The 19,583-nt window shown below is 37.8% G+C and overlaps 1 protein-coding gene across 2 annotated transcripts in view; it reads left to right on the top strand.

Annotated features, from left to right (window-relative positions):
- Positions 1–6,729: 6,729 nt before the first annotated feature.
- Positions 6,730–19,583, top strand: part of LOC129731096 (cilia- and flagella-associated protein 251-like) — a 42,626-nt gene continuing 29,772 nt past the window's right edge. For both annotated transcript variants that reach the window (XM_055690856.1, XM_055690857.1), the window contains exons 1-2: positions 6,730–7,092; positions 7,153–7,308. In XM_055690856.1, coding sequence (XP_055546831.1) covers positions 7,021–7,092; positions 7,153–7,308 — 228 coding nt within the window. In that variant the 5' untranslated portion in view covers positions 6,730–7,020. The remainder of the gene's footprint in view (positions 7,093–7,152; positions 7,309–19,583) is intronic.

Genomic DNA, 19,583 nt, shown 5'->3' with positions numbered 1-19,583 from the left:
AGAGAAGCGAATAACTTAGAACAAGTTAAGTGGCTCAATCGTAAGGTGAATGTAAATCATGAATTTTTGTATCAGAATCGGTTCGATTAATTTGAATAGTTCCAAGTCAGATTTGAATAAGGGTTTATTTATAGATTTCATCTATAACAATGATCTTGATATTGTATTTGCTCAGGAGGTTTGTTACGAAAACTTTAATTTCATTCTAACACACAATGTCTGTGTGAATTATGATAAGGGTAGTTCAGGAACGGCAATTCTGTTCAGAAAGAATTTCAATGCTCAGTATCCAATTTTCGACCCAAATGGCAGAATATCCTCCATTATCATTAACGATATAAATTTGATTAACGTTTATGCGCATTCCGGCAGTAATCGAAAAAAAGAGCGGAAGTAACTTTTTACGAATAACATCACTGTTCATTTGAATAAGCCTAATTCAAAATTTACCGTCCTCGGCGGTGACTTCAACTCGGCTACCGATCGTTCTGATTCGATTGGAGATTGTAATAATTATTGTCCAGAACTAAAGAAAATAGTTGAATCCTTGAAACTACGAATGTGGCTCTCGTGTCCCACAATAAGGAAGCCACTTTCACTCGTTGCGGGTCTTCGTCACGCATCGATCGATTTTATGTGTCTGATGATCTCCATCAAAATATTTTGGATTTCAGGTGCGAGACAGTTATTTTTTCCGATCATAAAGCTATGGTCATGAAACTAAGCGTACCAAAAGATCAACTGGTTTTCCAAGGTCGTGGGTATTGGAAAATTAATCCAACGCTCTTGAGAATGGATGATGTTACTCGCAGGTTCAAAGAACAATTTTACCTCAGATATCAGTAGCTGGTGGAATTCTGTCTTCAAAATTAAATCACGAAGCTTTTACAAAAATGAAAGCTGGTTATTGAACAAGCGAAACTATGATAGGAAAAACCATCTATACGAAGAGCTCAACATTCTGTTCCAAAGGCAAGGGATTGGGGAAAATGTGTCAAATGAAATTAGCTTGATGAAGGTCAAACTATATGAAATTGAGATGGACAGACTGAAAAACTACGGTTGTAAAATAAAAAGTAACTCAATTTTAGAAGGAGAACTTTTGAACATATATCAAATTTCAGGTCAGTTGAAAAGATGTGCAAAATCATCGTGTTTGAAGTTAAACGATGGTAGTATTGTTACCTCTGATGTCCAGAAATTAAAGCAGATTGTTTACGATTACTACACTGAATGTTTTCATTCACTGAATGTTGATGCAGAAGAAAATTATGATGATTCGCTATCCTTTGTCTCTAAATCGCTAACTAGAGAGCAACAAATATTGTTGGCTAAGCCAATTACTGAAAATGAAATTTTGACGACGTTACAGTCTTGCACCCGGAAGAAGTCGCCTGGGCCGGATGGACTTACATACGAGTTTTAAGTTACAAATTTCGAGGCAGTTAGGATCGAGATGGTTGAGATCTTCAACAGCTATTTATCAGGAAGAATTGCTCCCCCAAAGGAGTTTTCTTCTGGAATTATTACTTTGGCTCCCAAGAGTGGCGACGCAACAGTTCTGGATAATTATCGTCCAATAAGTCTATTAAACGCAGATTATAAGCTGTTTACAAAAATAGTTACAAAAAGGTTAAAACTGGCCCTATCCGATTTACTTGGCCCTGGACAAACCGCATGTTTGCCTAATAGCTCTTGCATAAACAACCTTTCGGACTTAGAAAGCTGATCTCGAAAGGTATGCAATCAAAGAAATTTAAAGGTCTATTAGTAAGCTTAGATCTAGAAAAAGCATTTGTAAAACATGCATATCTTTGTAAAGTCTTGGAGAAGTTCAACTTTCCGGCAAGTTTGATTGACTGTCTGGAAAATATCTATAAGTGCGCCACGTCTTAAGTTGTGTTCAATGGTTTTCTAACCCCTGAGATTAAGATTCAAAAATCTGTAAGACAGCTGTCCGCTCAGCATGGCCTTGTTCGTGCTTTATATTGAACCTATCATTCGTAATCTCTATGCTAACTTGCGGGGAGTGCTAATTGAGGACAATTTCATCACAGTTGTCGCATATGCTGATGACATACATATTTTCATCAGATCTGAAGACGAGTTCGACAAGATGATATTCATTCTTAACACATTTTCGGAGCATACAAACATTAAACTCAATTTCGTGAAATCTGCGTACATGAGAATCAATGACTGTAGATGTGGACCAAAACTACTTAAAGAAGTTGATCAACTGAAAATTCTTGGAGTTTTTTTCTGTAAAACCTGGAGCAGTAGTATAGAGATGAATTGTAAAACAGTTATCAATAATATGACTTTTGCACTAGACTATCATCGTTTTAGGAATTTGTGCATAATTGAAAGATGTATCCTGGTCAACACATACGTACTATCAAAATTGTGGTACCTAGCACAGATATTCCCGCCAACTAATGCGCAAATAGCCAAAATCCGGCCAATGATAGGACAGTTTGCATGGGAAGGATCGATTTTTAAAACTGAACGAATCCAACTGTATTTGGACTATGAGAGAGGAGGCACGCGACTAGTGGAGATAGAGGCTAAGTGCGAAGCCTTGTTTATAAAAAATCTTTTATCTAGACAAGATGCACAAGGAAATAGTCAAGAAGAAAGTTTCTTGTTGAATTATAAACATCCGGGAGCACTAGGAAGAAACGCAAAGGAATGGATAGCTTGCGCAAAGAATATCAAAGAGACGAGCTCCGTTACTTCAGTAAAGCTGATGTACAGCCGCTTCTTAGAGAATGGAACCATAACACCGAAAATACAGGATACTCAACCAAACGTAGAGTGGGACACTTTGTGGATGAATATAACCTACAATTTTCTCGACATTCGAGACCGGTCGTCATTGTTCATGCTGATCAATGATCTCATACCTAACCGAATGAAACTCCAGGCATATAATATCGGAAGTGTTGAAGACATATCTTGTGTTGTTTGCGGAGAGGTGGACTCAAATGAACACAGAAATAAAACGTGTACACAGTCGAAGCAAATATGGGCTTGGTGTTCAGATATTTTGAAAAAAACGGATATGGAGGATATTCTACTGTGGCGTATAAGTACGCGAAATGAAATGCATAAAGCAGCTCTTTGGCTAGTTATATCTTGCATTGGTTTTAATGTAACACTTTTCCCAAACAGTAGTTTATATGTTTAAAAAAAAGATTAGAGAAAGACGGTGGAATAATAGGGTAGTTTTTCAAAAAACATTCGGAAAACATTTATGTATCTGTTAGCAATAAGAATGTAGTAAATAAATTTAAAAAAAAAGGCTCCATAATAAAATTCAACGAATTTATGAGTTTGAAAACCAAGACACTGGAATGACACAACGTTCTAAATGAATACGAAAAGATGCGGAGGGCGACGACTGTTCTTTGTTCTTTTCTCATGAAGCAAAAGGTGCGCTTTACTTTTGTATGCAAACTAGTGAAAAGCAATCTTCAAACAGGCTATTGTTAGCCGGAGTTTGATGGTATGAATTTGCTGCTAGTATTTGTCACTTCAATCAGTTTAGCGAATTTCATGATCATAAATTGAAAAGGGCTTAATGTTTTTAATATTCTTTTAATTTTGCAGAAAGTGATAAAGTTTGACATAATTAAAATTTCATAAAGATTTGGTTACTGTTTAACGCTTATTTTATAACTTTTTATTGATAAATTTTGTGATTTTTTCCCAAATTTATATTTCATCCTTACGGATTGAGTACGAAATCATAAATTTTCATTAATGGGGTATCATGGTTATGATTAAAATTAATCCTGGATGAAATTTCAACTTCAAAAATAAAAACTAAAAAAATCTGCTATCGCTTTCTTCACTAAAGTGACAATTTGCACAGTTTTGCGCTACAGCAGACAGTATGCATTTGAAAGCTTACGTTTTTACCTAAATTTTGAATGTAGTCACAACCGTGGCAAACTGCGGCAACTAAACTTTCAAGCTACATTCCTACAAAAAAAAACACATTTTTTGAAATTTGTGTCAGGTGTCTAGTATCAGGCCTACTATGACCAAATTTCAATGGAAATGGTTTGGAATAGTTTGTTTTGCACAATATTAACAACAACTTTTCCTTTGACGTCAAAAAAATCCAAGCTATCATTGAAGCTACAGAGCGTTTCAAAGTAATGTACTTTTTATCAAAAAAGAGACAAAAAACGTCAGTTCGCCAAGCTTTGAAATTCCATAAAAAATTCAGATTTTATGATATTGCGCCCAAATTTTGGATTTAGACACTCGAAAGTTATAGCAATAAAGGAAAAATATTATGAAACAGCTAGCGAAAAAAAATTTTTTTTTGGCTGATGGCCAGCGATTCTCCACTGTGCGTCGTTTTAAGGAATCGTTGGAGCACATAAAACACACGTTCTTGTCAAACACTATTAATCTCCAGGACTTTTCCTAACAAAAGTTATAGCTTATTTTAGCTGTTTTCGATAACTCAAGAACGTATACGGTTGGAAGAGGTAAGGGTATCATGACAATGTTTAATGTATTGAACGAACAAAATTAAGAAGCGAAAAAAAGCCCGATATTGAATCCAGAAAAAAACGTAACCAGCCGCCTTTCCTTTATTGAAAAATTTGCCTTAAACTTACTTTGCAAAAGACGCTGATCCTCTTGGTGGTACTCTAGAGCAATGAGTTCTTGCTGTAGGATACTGGGACCACAATGATTTCAAGGAAACTCTATGTAGTTTCGGCCGTTTCGACGTTTGTCTAGGTAAAACCGTAAACTACAAGCGTTAACTTTGTTTATTCTACACATCGGCCACTCTTGCGACGATCTTGCTTTCGCGTGGCTGATTTAGAGTCGGTGAGAGTTTCACTCGAGTGCGCCGTCGCGAAAGGCTGTTTCGTAGGTTGGAATGCATGCGCTGACGCTCACACACACCTAACGTGTGTTGTAGCATGGCTCGAAGAGAGGGAGGGGGGCACTCGGCAACCGCTGCTGAGCCTGAGCGCTGTACGCGGTGCAAGTAGGCCGAGAGTGTGGCAGTGGGCCCCAAATAAAGGCTTTGCACACTTCGCTATGCTGATGCTTCATGGCGAAATGGGTTAATGTTGCAGCTATCGTGCAGCGCACACTTAGATGAGAGCTATACTTCGTTGCGGTTTTCTTTCGCTTGAGGTGAAGATTTGCTTTTACCAAAGCCAGCGGAGTGTTCCACTTTCCAAACGACTAAAGTGAAATGAATGCAGCTAGATAAATGCGCCCACAGAGAGCTACTGTAGGCTGGTCGGGAGGCGAGGAGATCATGATGCAGCGAAAGAGCGGAGGAATCGTACCGAGCGATGATGGTATTAATTTGCCAAGATTTGCCGCTGGAATTGATACAACTTTCTTTCTCGCTTGCAAATGTTACATTTTCCTCAAACTTTCCTCTTTTCTGGGGAGTTTCTTTTGGCAGAAGGCTTTCCACGGACTGCTTTCACCGTTGATGGTAACGTAATAACCGATGCTGTCATAGCATGTGCAATAAAATAATATTTGCTGCTGCTCCTAAGTGGGAGCGATGATTTTCGCTGATAAAAAGCGTAATAATAGTAATTACCAAAACGGAAGTGTGCCAAGCGAGTAACAATCGTTATCGTACAGCTGCGATAATCTGGTGCAAGTTATGATTTAAGGCGGATCTCTAGCCATCCGATCGAAACGGTGATATGCTGTTTACGTTTTTGTGGCTGATGTCATATGATTTTTAGTTCTAGAAATTTTGAAAATAATTTTGCATACGATGTTTGATATTAAGAAACTTATAGTAAGCAACAAACATGTAGTAAATAATGAAAAAAAATTTAAAATTGCTTTCGTATCTAAATGCATTTAAATATTATCAGATTATAGATCACAACTTTCGAAATGTTCTTTTTTTTTTAAGTTTGAAATGGATAATCAGTTTTTAAATTTGGCACTTGTTAGCGGCTGAAAATTACCTGTGCAAATTTCATGTAAACAAGTAATATACTTGTTGCTTGTTCCTTGAAGTCATCTTGAAGTGTGTATTATCACAGCAGATACCAGGCACTCACGCAACAGATCCATTAGCAGTCACGTTTCTCTGCAATGTGGATTAACAGTTACGGGCATCCGTTACACAAGACGCATCCACGATTTACTTTGTATAGGGTATGACGGCAATGAACGAACCAGAATAGACAATACAATTTCAGGTGATACAGCAACGTGACAATATCGAAAGGTACCTTTAGCAGTAGAGGTTGTTTAGTGACGTGAGCATACTTTTTTTGTCCTTTTGCTTAATTGTCCGTTAGCCTACGTAACTGTGAGTGAAGGAGCGGTTGTTTCCCCTCTCATCTTTATAATGCTTCTCATTATAATAATTAAATAATTTGTAATTAAAATAGTAATTAATGTTTGCATACTATTGTTTTTTATTTTGTAAGATATTGAATCACGAAATAAATCAGCTGCTCCCGCTTAACGTAAGGCGAATAAAGAAGAACAAAACCTCTACCTAAATAAATTCCAAGTCGTTCGAGGCGACCGACGATGTCGTAATTAGTGTCATGTTAATAAACTGAATTAATAACATGCATTCAATGACCGCGAAATGATCGCGATGTGTTTTGTTTGGGTTTGTTTTTTTTCCCTGCCTTACCTACTGCTGCTGATTCTGCTTCTTACATAAGCGGCGAGTTCTAACTTTAATGTCGCTGGTGAAGATACTTGGAAGCGAATTTTAATGATCACGATTAATCGTCGCTGATCTGAATGCCGGCCGGTAATCTGCATATAAGCAGATGTTAACAATAACGACCCAGAGTGGTTGCTAGCGGACAATTTGCCCCAGCGACGGTTGCTCCCGTCCCGAGTCATGTTAGACTGGCGCACTGTGAGCCTTTTATTGTCAAGCAAGACACAAACAAACTTAGCAACCACAGGGAACGTAGCAGTTCAATATCTGTGTTTTAAATAAGTTAGAATATAATAAAATTTCAAATTATTAGTACATAAATTATGAATGAAATCCAACCCTATGATCTCAAAGACGAATTCACGGCAGATCTGCAACACCGATGTCAACCATTTGTAAGCTGCAAACGGTAAAATTTTTGGATCTAACCTCACTCATATCATCACTACTTACAGCACCTGGAGTGGATCTTTGGTTTCAATCCACGAGTTCCTCTGGCGAACGTCACCGTCCAGCGGACTGCCACGGAATTGGTGATGGCTTCAGGAAATGCAATCATTTTCTACAAATTGGAAAACCAAACTGAAACCGCGTACACTTTAGTTGGACATGTGAGTTTGCGTTGCTACAACCTTTTCAATGTTGTTTATTATTTGAATTAGTTGTTTCTTATCGTACACAAGTAGGTATATTGATGTTTGATTTACACGTTGTGCACTAGCCTCTGAAGCCGGAGTCCTTCGACAACTTCGATCAATTAGTAAATAGTTGAGATAATTCAAAATTAATTTTAGAACATTATACTGATAACATGGCCGTGCACAGGTTTTGCGATTGGCGAGGTGGAGTTAAGAAACTTTTACCCTTAGAACATGATAATAAAGTGATTAGGGGCAGCTCAATTTCTTCAATTTCTATATAAATTCTGTTAGGTTTACAAAATGCCAAGCAAATTTTTTCAGGCGTTAGGCGAGGCATAATCTGTAAATCGTTTCTCGACGTTGAAAAACCCAAATTAAGCCACCTAGTGGTGAAACGTACCTTTGATGTATATTCACATCACCCATTGCTCCTCTACTGCCACGCAAATACATTTATTATAAACTAGCTGACCTGGCAAACTTCGTCCCGCCTATTTTTGTGCTTAATTTAATAATTTTAAACATTCCAAATTCTTTGTGATTTGTTTATATCGTTTGAAATGATTGGTTTTATCAGAATGACAACATAACATCCTCGACTTTTGGCTTTTGTACATCACCTCTATTCCGGAAACACCCATATTGGGTGATATTCAGTTATTTTCGTTGTTTCCCAGAAACTGGGTCAATGCTTGGCTTCTATACATCATTAAGATTACGGAAATATCCATATGTAGTAGTATTCGGTTGTTTTCGGCTGTTTTCCAAGAAGAATTTTCCAGAAACCTGAAGTCGCCATCTGGGATTTTGAAATGGCATTTGGAGACAATTTCTGACCTCTGAGCGTCATTCCGGTTTGAGAAACATCCATATTGGGTGTTATTTGGTCATTTTCGGCTGTTTTCCAGAAAACGGAGGTTTCCATCTTACAATTCAAAATGGTGTCTGTGGTCTGTGGTCTAGCTCCTGTGTATCATTCCCGTTCCGAAGATCCCAAGCAGCACACATTGTTCCAATGAAGCAAATGCAACTCTCAATGCAGCATTCAAAGATTGTAATAATTCGCATCCGTTACTTTTATTAAACTTGTAAATAACCGAAAAAGCGCAAGAGGTTGAGCCTATATGCAACTACAGTGCTATGTGAAATCATCATCTGCATCAATGGCCGCTGCAGTATAGGAAGAAAAGAGAGGAGAAATAAAATTTAGTTTGTTTACCTTTACTCTCATTACTCTTCGGTGATGGTGTCGTGAAGTTTCATATAACTACAAATATTATAAAAAACCTCAAATATACCGAATTTTTTCTCTACTTACGCTTCTGATAAGTATGTAATTCTACCTTCGATTCAAAATTTACCGTGCAAAAAATGTTTTTACTTCGTAATTATTCACGCGCCCTTTATAAAGTGTTGTAAAAGAAATATTATGATTAAAACTTGCCAAATTATAAACAATGTTTTGGGAAACGATAGTTCAGGAAACCTTGCTCAGTGGATATGCAGTGTTAATCATGCGAAATTTGGAATAACTAAACCATATTTCCAACAATAATCATTTATCATTCATTTATAATTACGATGGCCGTTTACTGTGTGGTAATTTTAGCAAATATATGGTTTAACAAGATGTTGCTATACATTTCCATCACTAGATTGCTTTTCCTAAAAGAAAACATTTGTGAAACAACAATATGCAACATCATGTGATATAATCGTTATTTAATAGCATCATGAAATATGCAGTTGGAAATAGATTCCAGAAAACTATTGAGCAATTTCTAGTGTTCAGTTACGAGAATGATACACGTAAATAACAAAATGTTGCTCAATTCTTTTAAAGTTCTTTAGAGAAACCGAAAAAGTTTCTTGCACCGTTAAAAAATTTTTAAAACAACAAATATTGAGTAGTCTCATTTGAAAACATGTTGCAAGTGCTGCTTGGGTTACTCATATTGGATGGAAATCGGCCATTTTTGGCTGTGTTTCAGGAACCGGAAGTTGCCATCTTACAATTCAAAATGTTGTCTGAAGTCGATTTGTGATTTCAGTGCATCATTACGATTCTCGATATACCCATATTGGGGGGTATTTGGTCATTCTCCGCTGTTCTTTAGAAACCGGAAGTCGTCATCTTGGATTTAAAAATGGCATTTGGAGACAATTTCTGGCCTCTGAGCGTCACTTTGGTTAAAGAAACTCCCATATTGGGTGGTATTTGGTCGTTTTCCGCAGTTTTTCAGAAACCGGAATTCGCCATCTGCCAGAAAAAGGAGAGGTGTTGAAATATTATGGACATGTTTGATACCTCTAAAATCATTCACCTGCAAAATTTGGTTCCATTTATTTGGTTAATTCTCGAGATGTGTTGAAATATGTGTTTCATTTTGTTGAAACCCCTACCTCACAGAAGAAGGGTATCGAACCATTATGGACATATTTGATACCTCTAAAAACATCCACATGCCAAATTTGGTTGTATTTGGTTGATTGGTTCTCAAGCTATGCGAAAATTTGTGTTGCATTTGTGAGGGACCCCCCTTATAGAAGAGGGAGGGGTGTCAAACCTTTATGGATATATTTGTTACCCTTAAGAACATCCACATGCCAAATTTGGTTCCATTTACTTGGTTAGTTTTCGAGATGTGCAGAAATTTGTGTTTCATTTATATGGAACCCCTCCCTTCCAGAAGAGGGAAGGGTGTCGAATCAATATGAACATATTTGTTATTCCTAAAAACATCCATATGCCAAATTTGGTTTCATTTGCTTGGTTAGTTTTCGAGATGTTTGTGTTTCATTTATATGGGACCCCTCCCTTCCAGAAGAGGAAGGGGTCTCGAACTATTTTATTCACCTTTTCCGGCCCCTAAAATCCCCATATCCAAAATTTTACGCCAATCAGTTCAGTAGTTTCCAAGCCTATGTGGATCAGACAGACAGACAAACAGAGCTGCATTTTTATATGTTTAGATTTGTAAAATAGAATCAGAAAATGTAATGTAACATTAAAAATGGTAAATTTTGAACACAATGTTTATTGATTCAAACCAATCTATGGAGCTATGCATTGGGGAGCATCAAGGTTACAGAGTCCGTTTGACAAACGAATGTTCACGTTCGGTGTCAGTGAGTCTTTTACGCATGGGTTTATTCTCAGGCTCCCCTCATCCATCCAAATAACCAAATCAGACCCGACACACGTTTGAATGGATACACCTTTCCAGGCAATTATAACTGCCCATAATTGGTAGAGAAGTTACTAACGAGGCTCGGTAAAGAAGAGCACTACACGCAAAAGTTAGAGTGTACGTAACCAAATCATTTATGAGCTTTTTTAGACCATTTACTAATCTAGTTTGAAATCAGTACAACGCATTTGATGCTCTAGCGTATTTTGAATGTATTTAACAGCTCCGAACCACTTCGCTTAGAACGATTTCATCGGTGTTGGTATCGTCATAATGATTTTTTATGGTATTGGTAACGTTTTTCAGGAGACTGCTCTCGTTGATGCAGTGTAACCAGCATTGGTTGCTGATAATTGAGGTACTTTTAAGTTTATTGAAATATTACCTGATCGATTCATTTTCATGAACCAGATCATTTTAAAACAACATTGAATCAATAATAATAAAAGAAAAGAAAATAGATAATGTCGAAAAAGAAAACAGGTATAAATGTGGCAACCCTGCTTACACCACAGCTGAGCTAAAGCCCTAGAGTTAAAGTTTGGACGACTGTCACTGAAAAGCTCCAATCGAACTGTCAAAACTCCAATCGAACATAAGAATGTTTGACATGTCAAGTTTGTCTTAGTAGATAGGAAATATTGTGATTTAGCAATAGCAAAATGCGAAAAAAGAGATAAAACTCGAATATAATAAAAAACAAAACATTGAATTCCAAAAATCTTCACGATATTTTATTTTTGAAATGGTCACAAAAATCATAACGCCATAGACCTCCTTTCTGTTGTCTCTGATCTTTTGCTTCTGATTAATTTTAAATTCTGTTTTTCCTCACTGTTGACAACTGGATGAGATTCTGAGTTACTACGACTGTTGGTGATACATGGAATTTTCAACGGACCTTGGGTAGCTTGTTTGGAGTGAGCGTAATCAATCGACATATTATCCGGTGTCTCATTAAGGCACAAACTTATACACAGGTCCCGGTAACTTTTAGTGCTTTTCCACTCTCCGACGCGAAGCATAAATCATCGTGATTAAAGTGGAACTGCGAAACATTTTTGCCTTTCTCCTAGAAAGGTATAGCAATCACTGGAAAAACCAAAGGTATAAAAGTGGTCCCAATGGCCGAATGTCATATACCACTCGACCCCTTTCGACGAACTGAGCATTTTCTGTATGTATGTATGTATGTGTGTATGTGTGTATGTGTGTATGTGTGTGTGTGTATGTGCAACTTTTTTTTCTCACTCACTTTTCTCAGAGATGGCTGGACCGATTTTCATAAAATTAATTGCAAATGAAAGGTCTAGCTGCGCCATAGGTTGCTGTTGAATTTCATTGTAATCGGATTTTTGGTTTAGAGGTTATGTATCAAAATGTAAAAATCACGAAACATCAATATCTCAGAAACCACATAACCGATTTCAATAAAACTGGTTTCAAATGATCGGGCTGTCTCCAAAACCCTTAACTTTTAAATTTCGTTATGATTAAACATATGGTTCAAAAGTTATGTAAAGAAAAGTTATCCTGAGGTTGTTTAAACTCACTCATTTTTCTCAGAGACGGCTGAACCGATTTTCACAAAATTAGTGTCAAATGAAAAGGCTAATTGCCCTATAGGTTGCTATTGAATTTCATTGTATTCAGATTGTAACTCTGTCCGTTGTTCATAAAAATGTGAAATCACATAATGAAAATAAACATATTGACTTTCTCCTAACGATCACTGGCTAAAGTGATCCAAATGGTCGAATGTCATATACTACTCGACTCAGTTCGACGAAACGAGCATTTTCTGCATGTGTGCATGTATTGGTGTATATGTTTGTGTGTGGGTGTGTACGTGTGTACGTGTGTGGATGTTTTCCCGAAACCGAAAGCTGCAAAATCGGGTTTCAAAGTGAAATATGGAGTTTACTCCCGGCTTTCGAGCCCGGGATAATGTTCCTGAAAAACATTGGTAATGTTTGTCCCTTTAAGGTTGTTTTCCAGAAATCGGAAGCTACTAAGTACCTAGAAATTTAAAATGGCGTCCTAAGTTGATTTCTGACCTTTGGGTGTACCGCTTCCGCAATACTCATAATGGATGAAGTCGGCATGTTCGCCATCGAAATACCCGGATTAGGCAAAATTTAACCATTTTAGGATGTAATCCGGTAACTAGAAGTAGTCATCTGGATTTTTGCGTGATGTATTTGAAACATATTTATTTCATTATATTTGCATATGTATGTTTTAATGTATGCTCATATGTGTGTGATTGTTAGGTTTTTAATTTTAATTTAATAATGGTATAGTATTTAATAATGGTATAGTTGTGCTGAAACCAGCAGAAATTTTCAAGGAGTATTTTTTCTCTAAAATCGTGTAAATCTATTCTAACATATAATAAGTTTGAATGAGAAAGGCTGGGTCTGACCGCTAGGTGGATTAATTTCGGTTTTTTTATTCGGATCGATATTTTCAAAACGCCAAACTTACGCTACAAAGTCGTGTCGTTTCTGTTATTAAAAAATCCTCCGGTAATTAACAAAATTCAAGCCATTTTCGGCGATGATTTTTATTGGTGGGGAATCGAAAATAGCTTATGTTTTCAAAATTTCGTGATGTTCAACTGAACAGAATAGAAAACAGAACTTCATTTTTTTTACTACTATATGTAGCAAAACAAACTGAAACAAAAAACTCTGAAACTGCAAATACGAGTAGTCATGTAATGACTTTTATTTCTTGCAATGTTGCTGGTTCTTTGAAATTTTAGAATGGCTGCCAGATCGACGGAAATTTAGTCGGCCAAACTTTAACTCTAGGCCTTTAAGCTGAGCGGGAGAAGAGAATACATAGCAGAACGTCACGTGGAGTACACTGCTGAGATCAATTCGATATAATCCGAAGAGACATGCGTTTTTTTTTCAGTTTCGAGATGCATAGTAAACACCGTTATCATACTCTCCTACCCATAGACTATCTCACCGAATCTCTTCAACCTCACTTTTCTGACAGTTAGTGGTAACTTTGTTTACGTTCTGGACTTAGTCCTTTGTTCTGATCGTGCATCCGCGTGCGTAGTGGAAATGCAGCTTAATTTAGGGTAAATTAACCTATAGTGGACCCCTTTCCTATAGTAGACCACCAGCCAGATTAAATGAATTTATACGAAAACTCGAGGGATTTTCAACCAAATTTGGGAAACAACTTAACCAGTCAATCTGCATCACAAACACTTATGAGTCCCGATTTATGTTAAAGGAAATGCAGTTAATCTGATGGGTGGTCCAATATAGGTTAATAAAATAAAGTGGTCCACTATAGGGTAATTTAGTGGTTTAGTGGTCCCCGTGGTTCTGTGGTTAGCGATGTCGGTCGGCTAGCTCTCCCACACGGTTGTGATATCGGGTTCGATTCCCGATCAGGTCGAGGATCTTTTCGAGCTGGAAATTTTCTCGACTCAGCACTGGGGCACGGTGTATCGTTGTACTTATCCTACACATGCAAAATGTGCCAAAAACAATATCGATAACGAATTCTCTCAACTAATCTAGTTGATCGAGACCGCATAAGCCCCCCAGGCTTGCGTGCGATATTGTTTTTTTTACTATAGGGCAATTTACCCTATATTTGTTCTTAGTGTACTGGCACCTCACGCACAACATTTAAAAGGTATTTCGATCAGAATTTGAATGATCTGCTATAATTGATAACAAACCTGCATCACCCGACGGTAAACAAAGTTACAGTAGCTGTCAAACTCAGGTGCGGGACGTCACCGTGCGATGGTCTATAGGTTTCTCTCACAGTAAAAGCATGTTCTGCAGTGATCTCTGTTGTGTTTGAGCGTATTGTCCTTTCGTGTGAAAAAGATCACACCAGTTTGCTATATCTCTGGAGAAATATTCCCAACTCCATGCGGTATTTTATGCAAGCTCCACATATACACTAGAGATGGTCGGGTACGGGTATTATTACCCGAAACCCGTACCCGACGGGTTCGGATCGGGTTTCGGGTAACGCCAAAAAATATTTTACGGGTTCGGGTCGGGTACGGGTAATTGAAAAACCAAGGCTTCGGGTTCGGGTCGGGTACGGGTCGGGTACGGGTAATTCAATTTCCGTGCATTATGAGAATTTAATTTTTATCATTTCATGCCTGGGTGTTTTCTTAATGTCGATAATCGGTAAGATCGGAGAAAAAATCGCACATCCTCACTCAACGAGAGATCGCCCAATACCTATCTTGACAGTTGTCGGCAGTCTATGCACCAGGGTAATGACATCATGCTATCGCTTTCTAATGTTAGATTGAATAGTTCTTCCTGCAACGGTTTTGATTTAAATGGAATTTTTGTCGGGCTTTTTTCATAACTGTCAGGAAAACCGCGGAGCATTGCACAGTGGGGCGACCTAATGCAAATGCTTGTCACGAATCTCCATTCCACATTTTATTTGGGGATGTTCACAATGCACGTGACTTAATTTCTCATGATTTTTTAGCACTTTCCCCTCATTTTTTTTATTAAACAGAATTATATGATCTTTAACCACAAGCAACGCCACAGGGCATCCTCTTTACAAAAACAGATTACGTAGTTTTTGCACAACTCCTCAAATCAACCAAATTTCGCGAAAAAAAAATTGTTTTTACAAAAATTAAAACAATATTATATATTATAAAAGGTAACAAAAACTAACTACAAATCAACTTTTTCTTTTGCGGCCAAAAAAAACCTAGCTATCATTGAAGCTGCAGAGCGTTTCAAAGTAATGATATATTTGTTTTTAAATATGTCAAAAAACGTCAGTATGCCAAGCTTTGAAAAGTTATAAAAAAATCAAATTTTATGATATTGCACCCAAATTTTGGACTTGAGCACTTAAATGTTATATCAAAAATGGAAAAATATTATGAAACAGCTGACGTTTAAACATTTGTTTTGATGGCCAGCGCTTTCCCACTGTGCATTGAGATGTTTAGTACGAAACAAATATATGAGATTTGACAGCGATAGCATAGTCTTGGTTTGTACTGTGACCAAGGATGCCGCATGTGCAGAAATATCTGTTTTTTACCGATTTTTAGAATTTATCGATGACACTGAATCTATACTCAAAATTATAGGTTTTTGGCAAATGCAGTGAATTATCAAATTTTTCTCAAGTTATAAACTATATTAATTTTGACCTTTCAAAATTCGTTTGACCCTCTAATGAGTATATAAAACTCGTCGTTTATTTTAAACTTTACCAGACATGCACTTTTCATAGAGGACCGATTCCTTATAGTGGACCACCCGCTTGAAACTCTGGGTTCATTATCATTCGTTCACACGCACACTCGGTTCTAGCCTAACTCCGGCCATCATCTCGAGAGACCACATATGACAATCAGTGCATAAAATGTGCGAGGTACCCAGGCATTTTGAAATAAAAAATTAAAAAAAAAAATCCAGGACGGGTCGGGTACGAGTCGGGTACCGGCAATTTCGGCGTTTTTTCTATCGGGTACGGGTCGGGTACGGGTAGCTGGAATAGATATTTTTCGGGTACGGGTATTTTAAACAAACCAGACTTCGGGTTCGGGTCAGGTACGGGTTTAAAAATTTTCGTTGAGTCGGGTACGGGTCGGGTACGGGTAACAAATTTCCCATACCCGACCATCTCTAATGTACACACGGTTTGCTGCTCTCTTCAAGCAAGTGCGTCGCTTTGCTCAGCGGTGTGAGGCTCTGGTTATAGTGGACGTGAGAAACGGCGCATGACGATTTGCCTTGCCGTGTAGTAATGATACACATTTGAATTAGAATCATGTCTATGTATTTCTTGTGCAGCTGATGCGTTTGCTTTCCACACATTTTTGTGCGTTATTAAAGCAGAAAATGTGTGAACTGAGAGGATACAGTGACTGCGTATAAGTTGAACTTTTGCGTGTAGAGGTAATGAACGTAGAGAGAAGGATAAAAGTATGAAAAATCTGCTATTTTCCACGGTGACAAAAGTACCTTACTTTCCATAACAAGTCGTTAGTGATGCAAAGGTGAAGGTGAGACTGAGCTCTGGCAACAACGATTGTAACACTTCCTTTTTTACCCTGGCAGATCGTAGGAACGTGGCAGTAAAAAGCAGAAACTAGTGAATTGTTGCACATTGAAGATAAAATTCATTCCCTAATATAAACAGCTACATGGTTCTTTGTGCAACTTCATTAGCTCAAATCCATCACGGAGACGCAACTATGAAACATGCAGTCGGTCATGCTCATGTTCAATTTATGAAACTGTGAATAATTCTCAACTGAATTGCTAAATACATCTCGTAACTAAAATTTCCTAAGCATGCTGGTTTTTATCTCCCAATTTAAAGTTTTAAATTATTACTAAATATTCAAAATAAAAAAAAATCACAAATAAGTGGAATCGACAAAATCATATTTAATTTCGAGTTTTATTTATCTGGAACCCCTCCTTCCAGAAGAGGGAGGGGTGTCGAACTAATATGGAAAAGTTTGTTATCTCTGAGAACATCCACATGCCACATTGGGGTTCATTTACTTGACTAGGGGTTTATTTATTTGATTAGTTCTCGATTAGTTGTGCAGAGAGACCCAGAGAGAGCTTGAAAGAGAGAGAGAAAGAGAGTGAGTGAGAGAGAGAGAGTGTGTGGGAGAGAGACCGAAAGACACCGAGAGAGAAAGACCGAAAAACGAGAGAGAGAGAGAGAGAGAAAGAGAGAGAGAAAGAGAGAGAGAAAGAGAGAGAGAATGAAAAGAAAGTAATAGAGAAAAAAATGTGGTGAGAAGTATGTGAAAAAGAGAAAGTTATACAGAGAAAGGAGAAAAGGAAAGAGAACGGAAGAAATAAAATAATAGAGAGGGAAAGACAATGCTACCAAAAGAAAAAAGGAGAAAGGGAATGCGTTCTGGTTGAAAGGTTTCGAAGAGGTCTAAAAGTTGAATGCCAGAAAATTAACAGGGTTTCGACTCTATTATCGTCAGGTATGTCCTATTATCGCCCTGGGGGTAATGAAGTCATAGAGATTTAATCTTTTGCAGAAAGGTGATCTGCAACATGATGAACCATCATGTAAGAAATAAATGCTCTGGGACAATAAAGCAAAACAAATATGAAACAGTAAGAGAAAGATTAGACAAAAAACAGGATAAGAAAGAAAAAGAGAAGAGAAAAGAGAAAAGAGAAAAAGGCATACAACGAAAAAGAAAAATAAACAGAGAGAATGAGAAGGTTACAGGAAAAGAAACAGAAACAGAGGGAATAGAAGAAAGAGAGAGAGAGAGAGAGAGAGAGGAAGAGAAAAAGAAAGGAAGAAAGAAGGGGATAGAGAGTACTTAGTACTTCACGACTGGTTCCAATAATGCTAGAGAAATGGAACATCCCATGTCAAAAATATTCTTTGGAAATTTGAGCAAATATTAAAAAAATCGCATGGTATGATTCTCTAGCAGCATACTTCAACACACATACATACGAGCACTCAAGCACACGCATAAATATACAGTGAGGGGCAAAATAGAGTGCCCACTTTATTTTTTTTCATTTCTTTCATTTTTCTGATTCAAATTGAACGAAAACACATCGTAATCATTCCTAAAATCTCTCTCATAATGTTCTTTTTTAATATTTTTAATTTTGTTCTGATAAAAAAAAAAGTTTTTCTTATAGAACAAAAACAGTTTTTATTCCCAAAAAAAACAGTGACAAAATAAAGTGCCCACTCTGAAAATCGATAAAATTTCGATAAGTTTCCATCGTGAGACCCCTTGATTTTGTTTGTTTTGAGTATTTTGACGTTTCACAAACAACTGGCTTGGCTCTAAAGCATTTGTAATCGTGTCTGCCTTCGAAAAAGTTGTAAAATATGGAGGACGTAGTAATTCCCCGTACGATCCCGTTGTGCATCCGGAAACTGGTTGTTGGCGATGTCAATAACGGCCAATCGCACCGGGAAGTGGCCAAGCACTACAAAATCAGCAAGGCAGCGGTCGGAAAAATCTTGAAGAAGATGAAAACGTTCGGATCGGTGGTGGATCGCCCAGGAAGGGGACGAAAACGCAAGACAGATGCCAGAACGGACAAGAAAATCATTCGTGAGGTAAAGAAAAACTCAAAAGTTACGATTCGGCAGATACAGGAAAAGCTCCAACTATCGGTTTCGCGTCGTACTGTCCGTCGCCGCATCCAAGCGCAGGTGTTCCGAAGCAAGATGGCAGTGAGAAGGCCTTTCATCAGCAAGGCGAATAAGGCTAAGCGTCTCAAGTTCGCCAAGGAGCACGCCGATAAGCCGCTGCAATACTGGAAAACTGTGTTGTGGACCGACGAATCCAAATTCGAGCTGTTCAATCGGAAGAAGCGGGATCGTGTGTGGCGCAAGTCGGCTGAGGAGTTCCAAGACCGCCATATTCAAGGAACTGTCAAGCACGGAGGAGGCAACGTGATGGTGTGGGGGTGCTTTTCTTGGGGTGGGGTGGGCAGTTTGGTGAAAATAGACGGAATCATGACAGCTGAGTCGTATTGCAATATCCTGCGGGAAAATCTCGAGGTATCTCTCATCAAGACGGGCCTCGAGGAGCGTTTCGTTTTCCAGCAGGATAACGATCCGAAGCATACGGCCAAACTGACGAAGTCATTTTTTCGTTCCTGTCGCATCAAACCCCTTGAATGGCCCCCACAAAGTCCTGATCTGAATCCCATCGAAAATCTGTGGGCCATCCTTGATGCTCGGATCGATAAAACTGGTGTATCTAATAAAAAAAACTATTTTGAAGCCCTGGAACGCGCGTGGGACGAACTCGACCCACAACACTTGAAAAACCTTGCAGAAAGTATGCCGAAGCGCTTACAGGAGGTGTTGAAGGCTAAAGGAGGCCATAGACGCTATTAAATTGTTGTTGTTTGCCTTCAGTTTGGTTTATTTGAAACTATATTTATCTGGGCACTTTATTTTGTCCCTGTTTATTTAAGTATTCCAAACTGTTTTTTTTTCTATTAGAAAAACTTTTTTTGTTACCAGAGCAATATTAACTAAACTTGAAAGAAC

Source organism: Wyeomyia smithii, chromosome 3 (genome assembly GCF_029784165.1).
Source record: "Wyeomyia smithii strain HCP4-BCI-WySm-NY-G18 chromosome 3, ASM2978416v1, whole genome shotgun sequence".
NCBI lineage: Eukaryota > Metazoa > Arthropoda > Insecta > Diptera > Culicidae > Wyeomyia > Wyeomyia smithii.
Note: the sequence above shows the minus strand (reverse complement) of the source record. Positions and strands in the feature narration are given on the sequence as shown.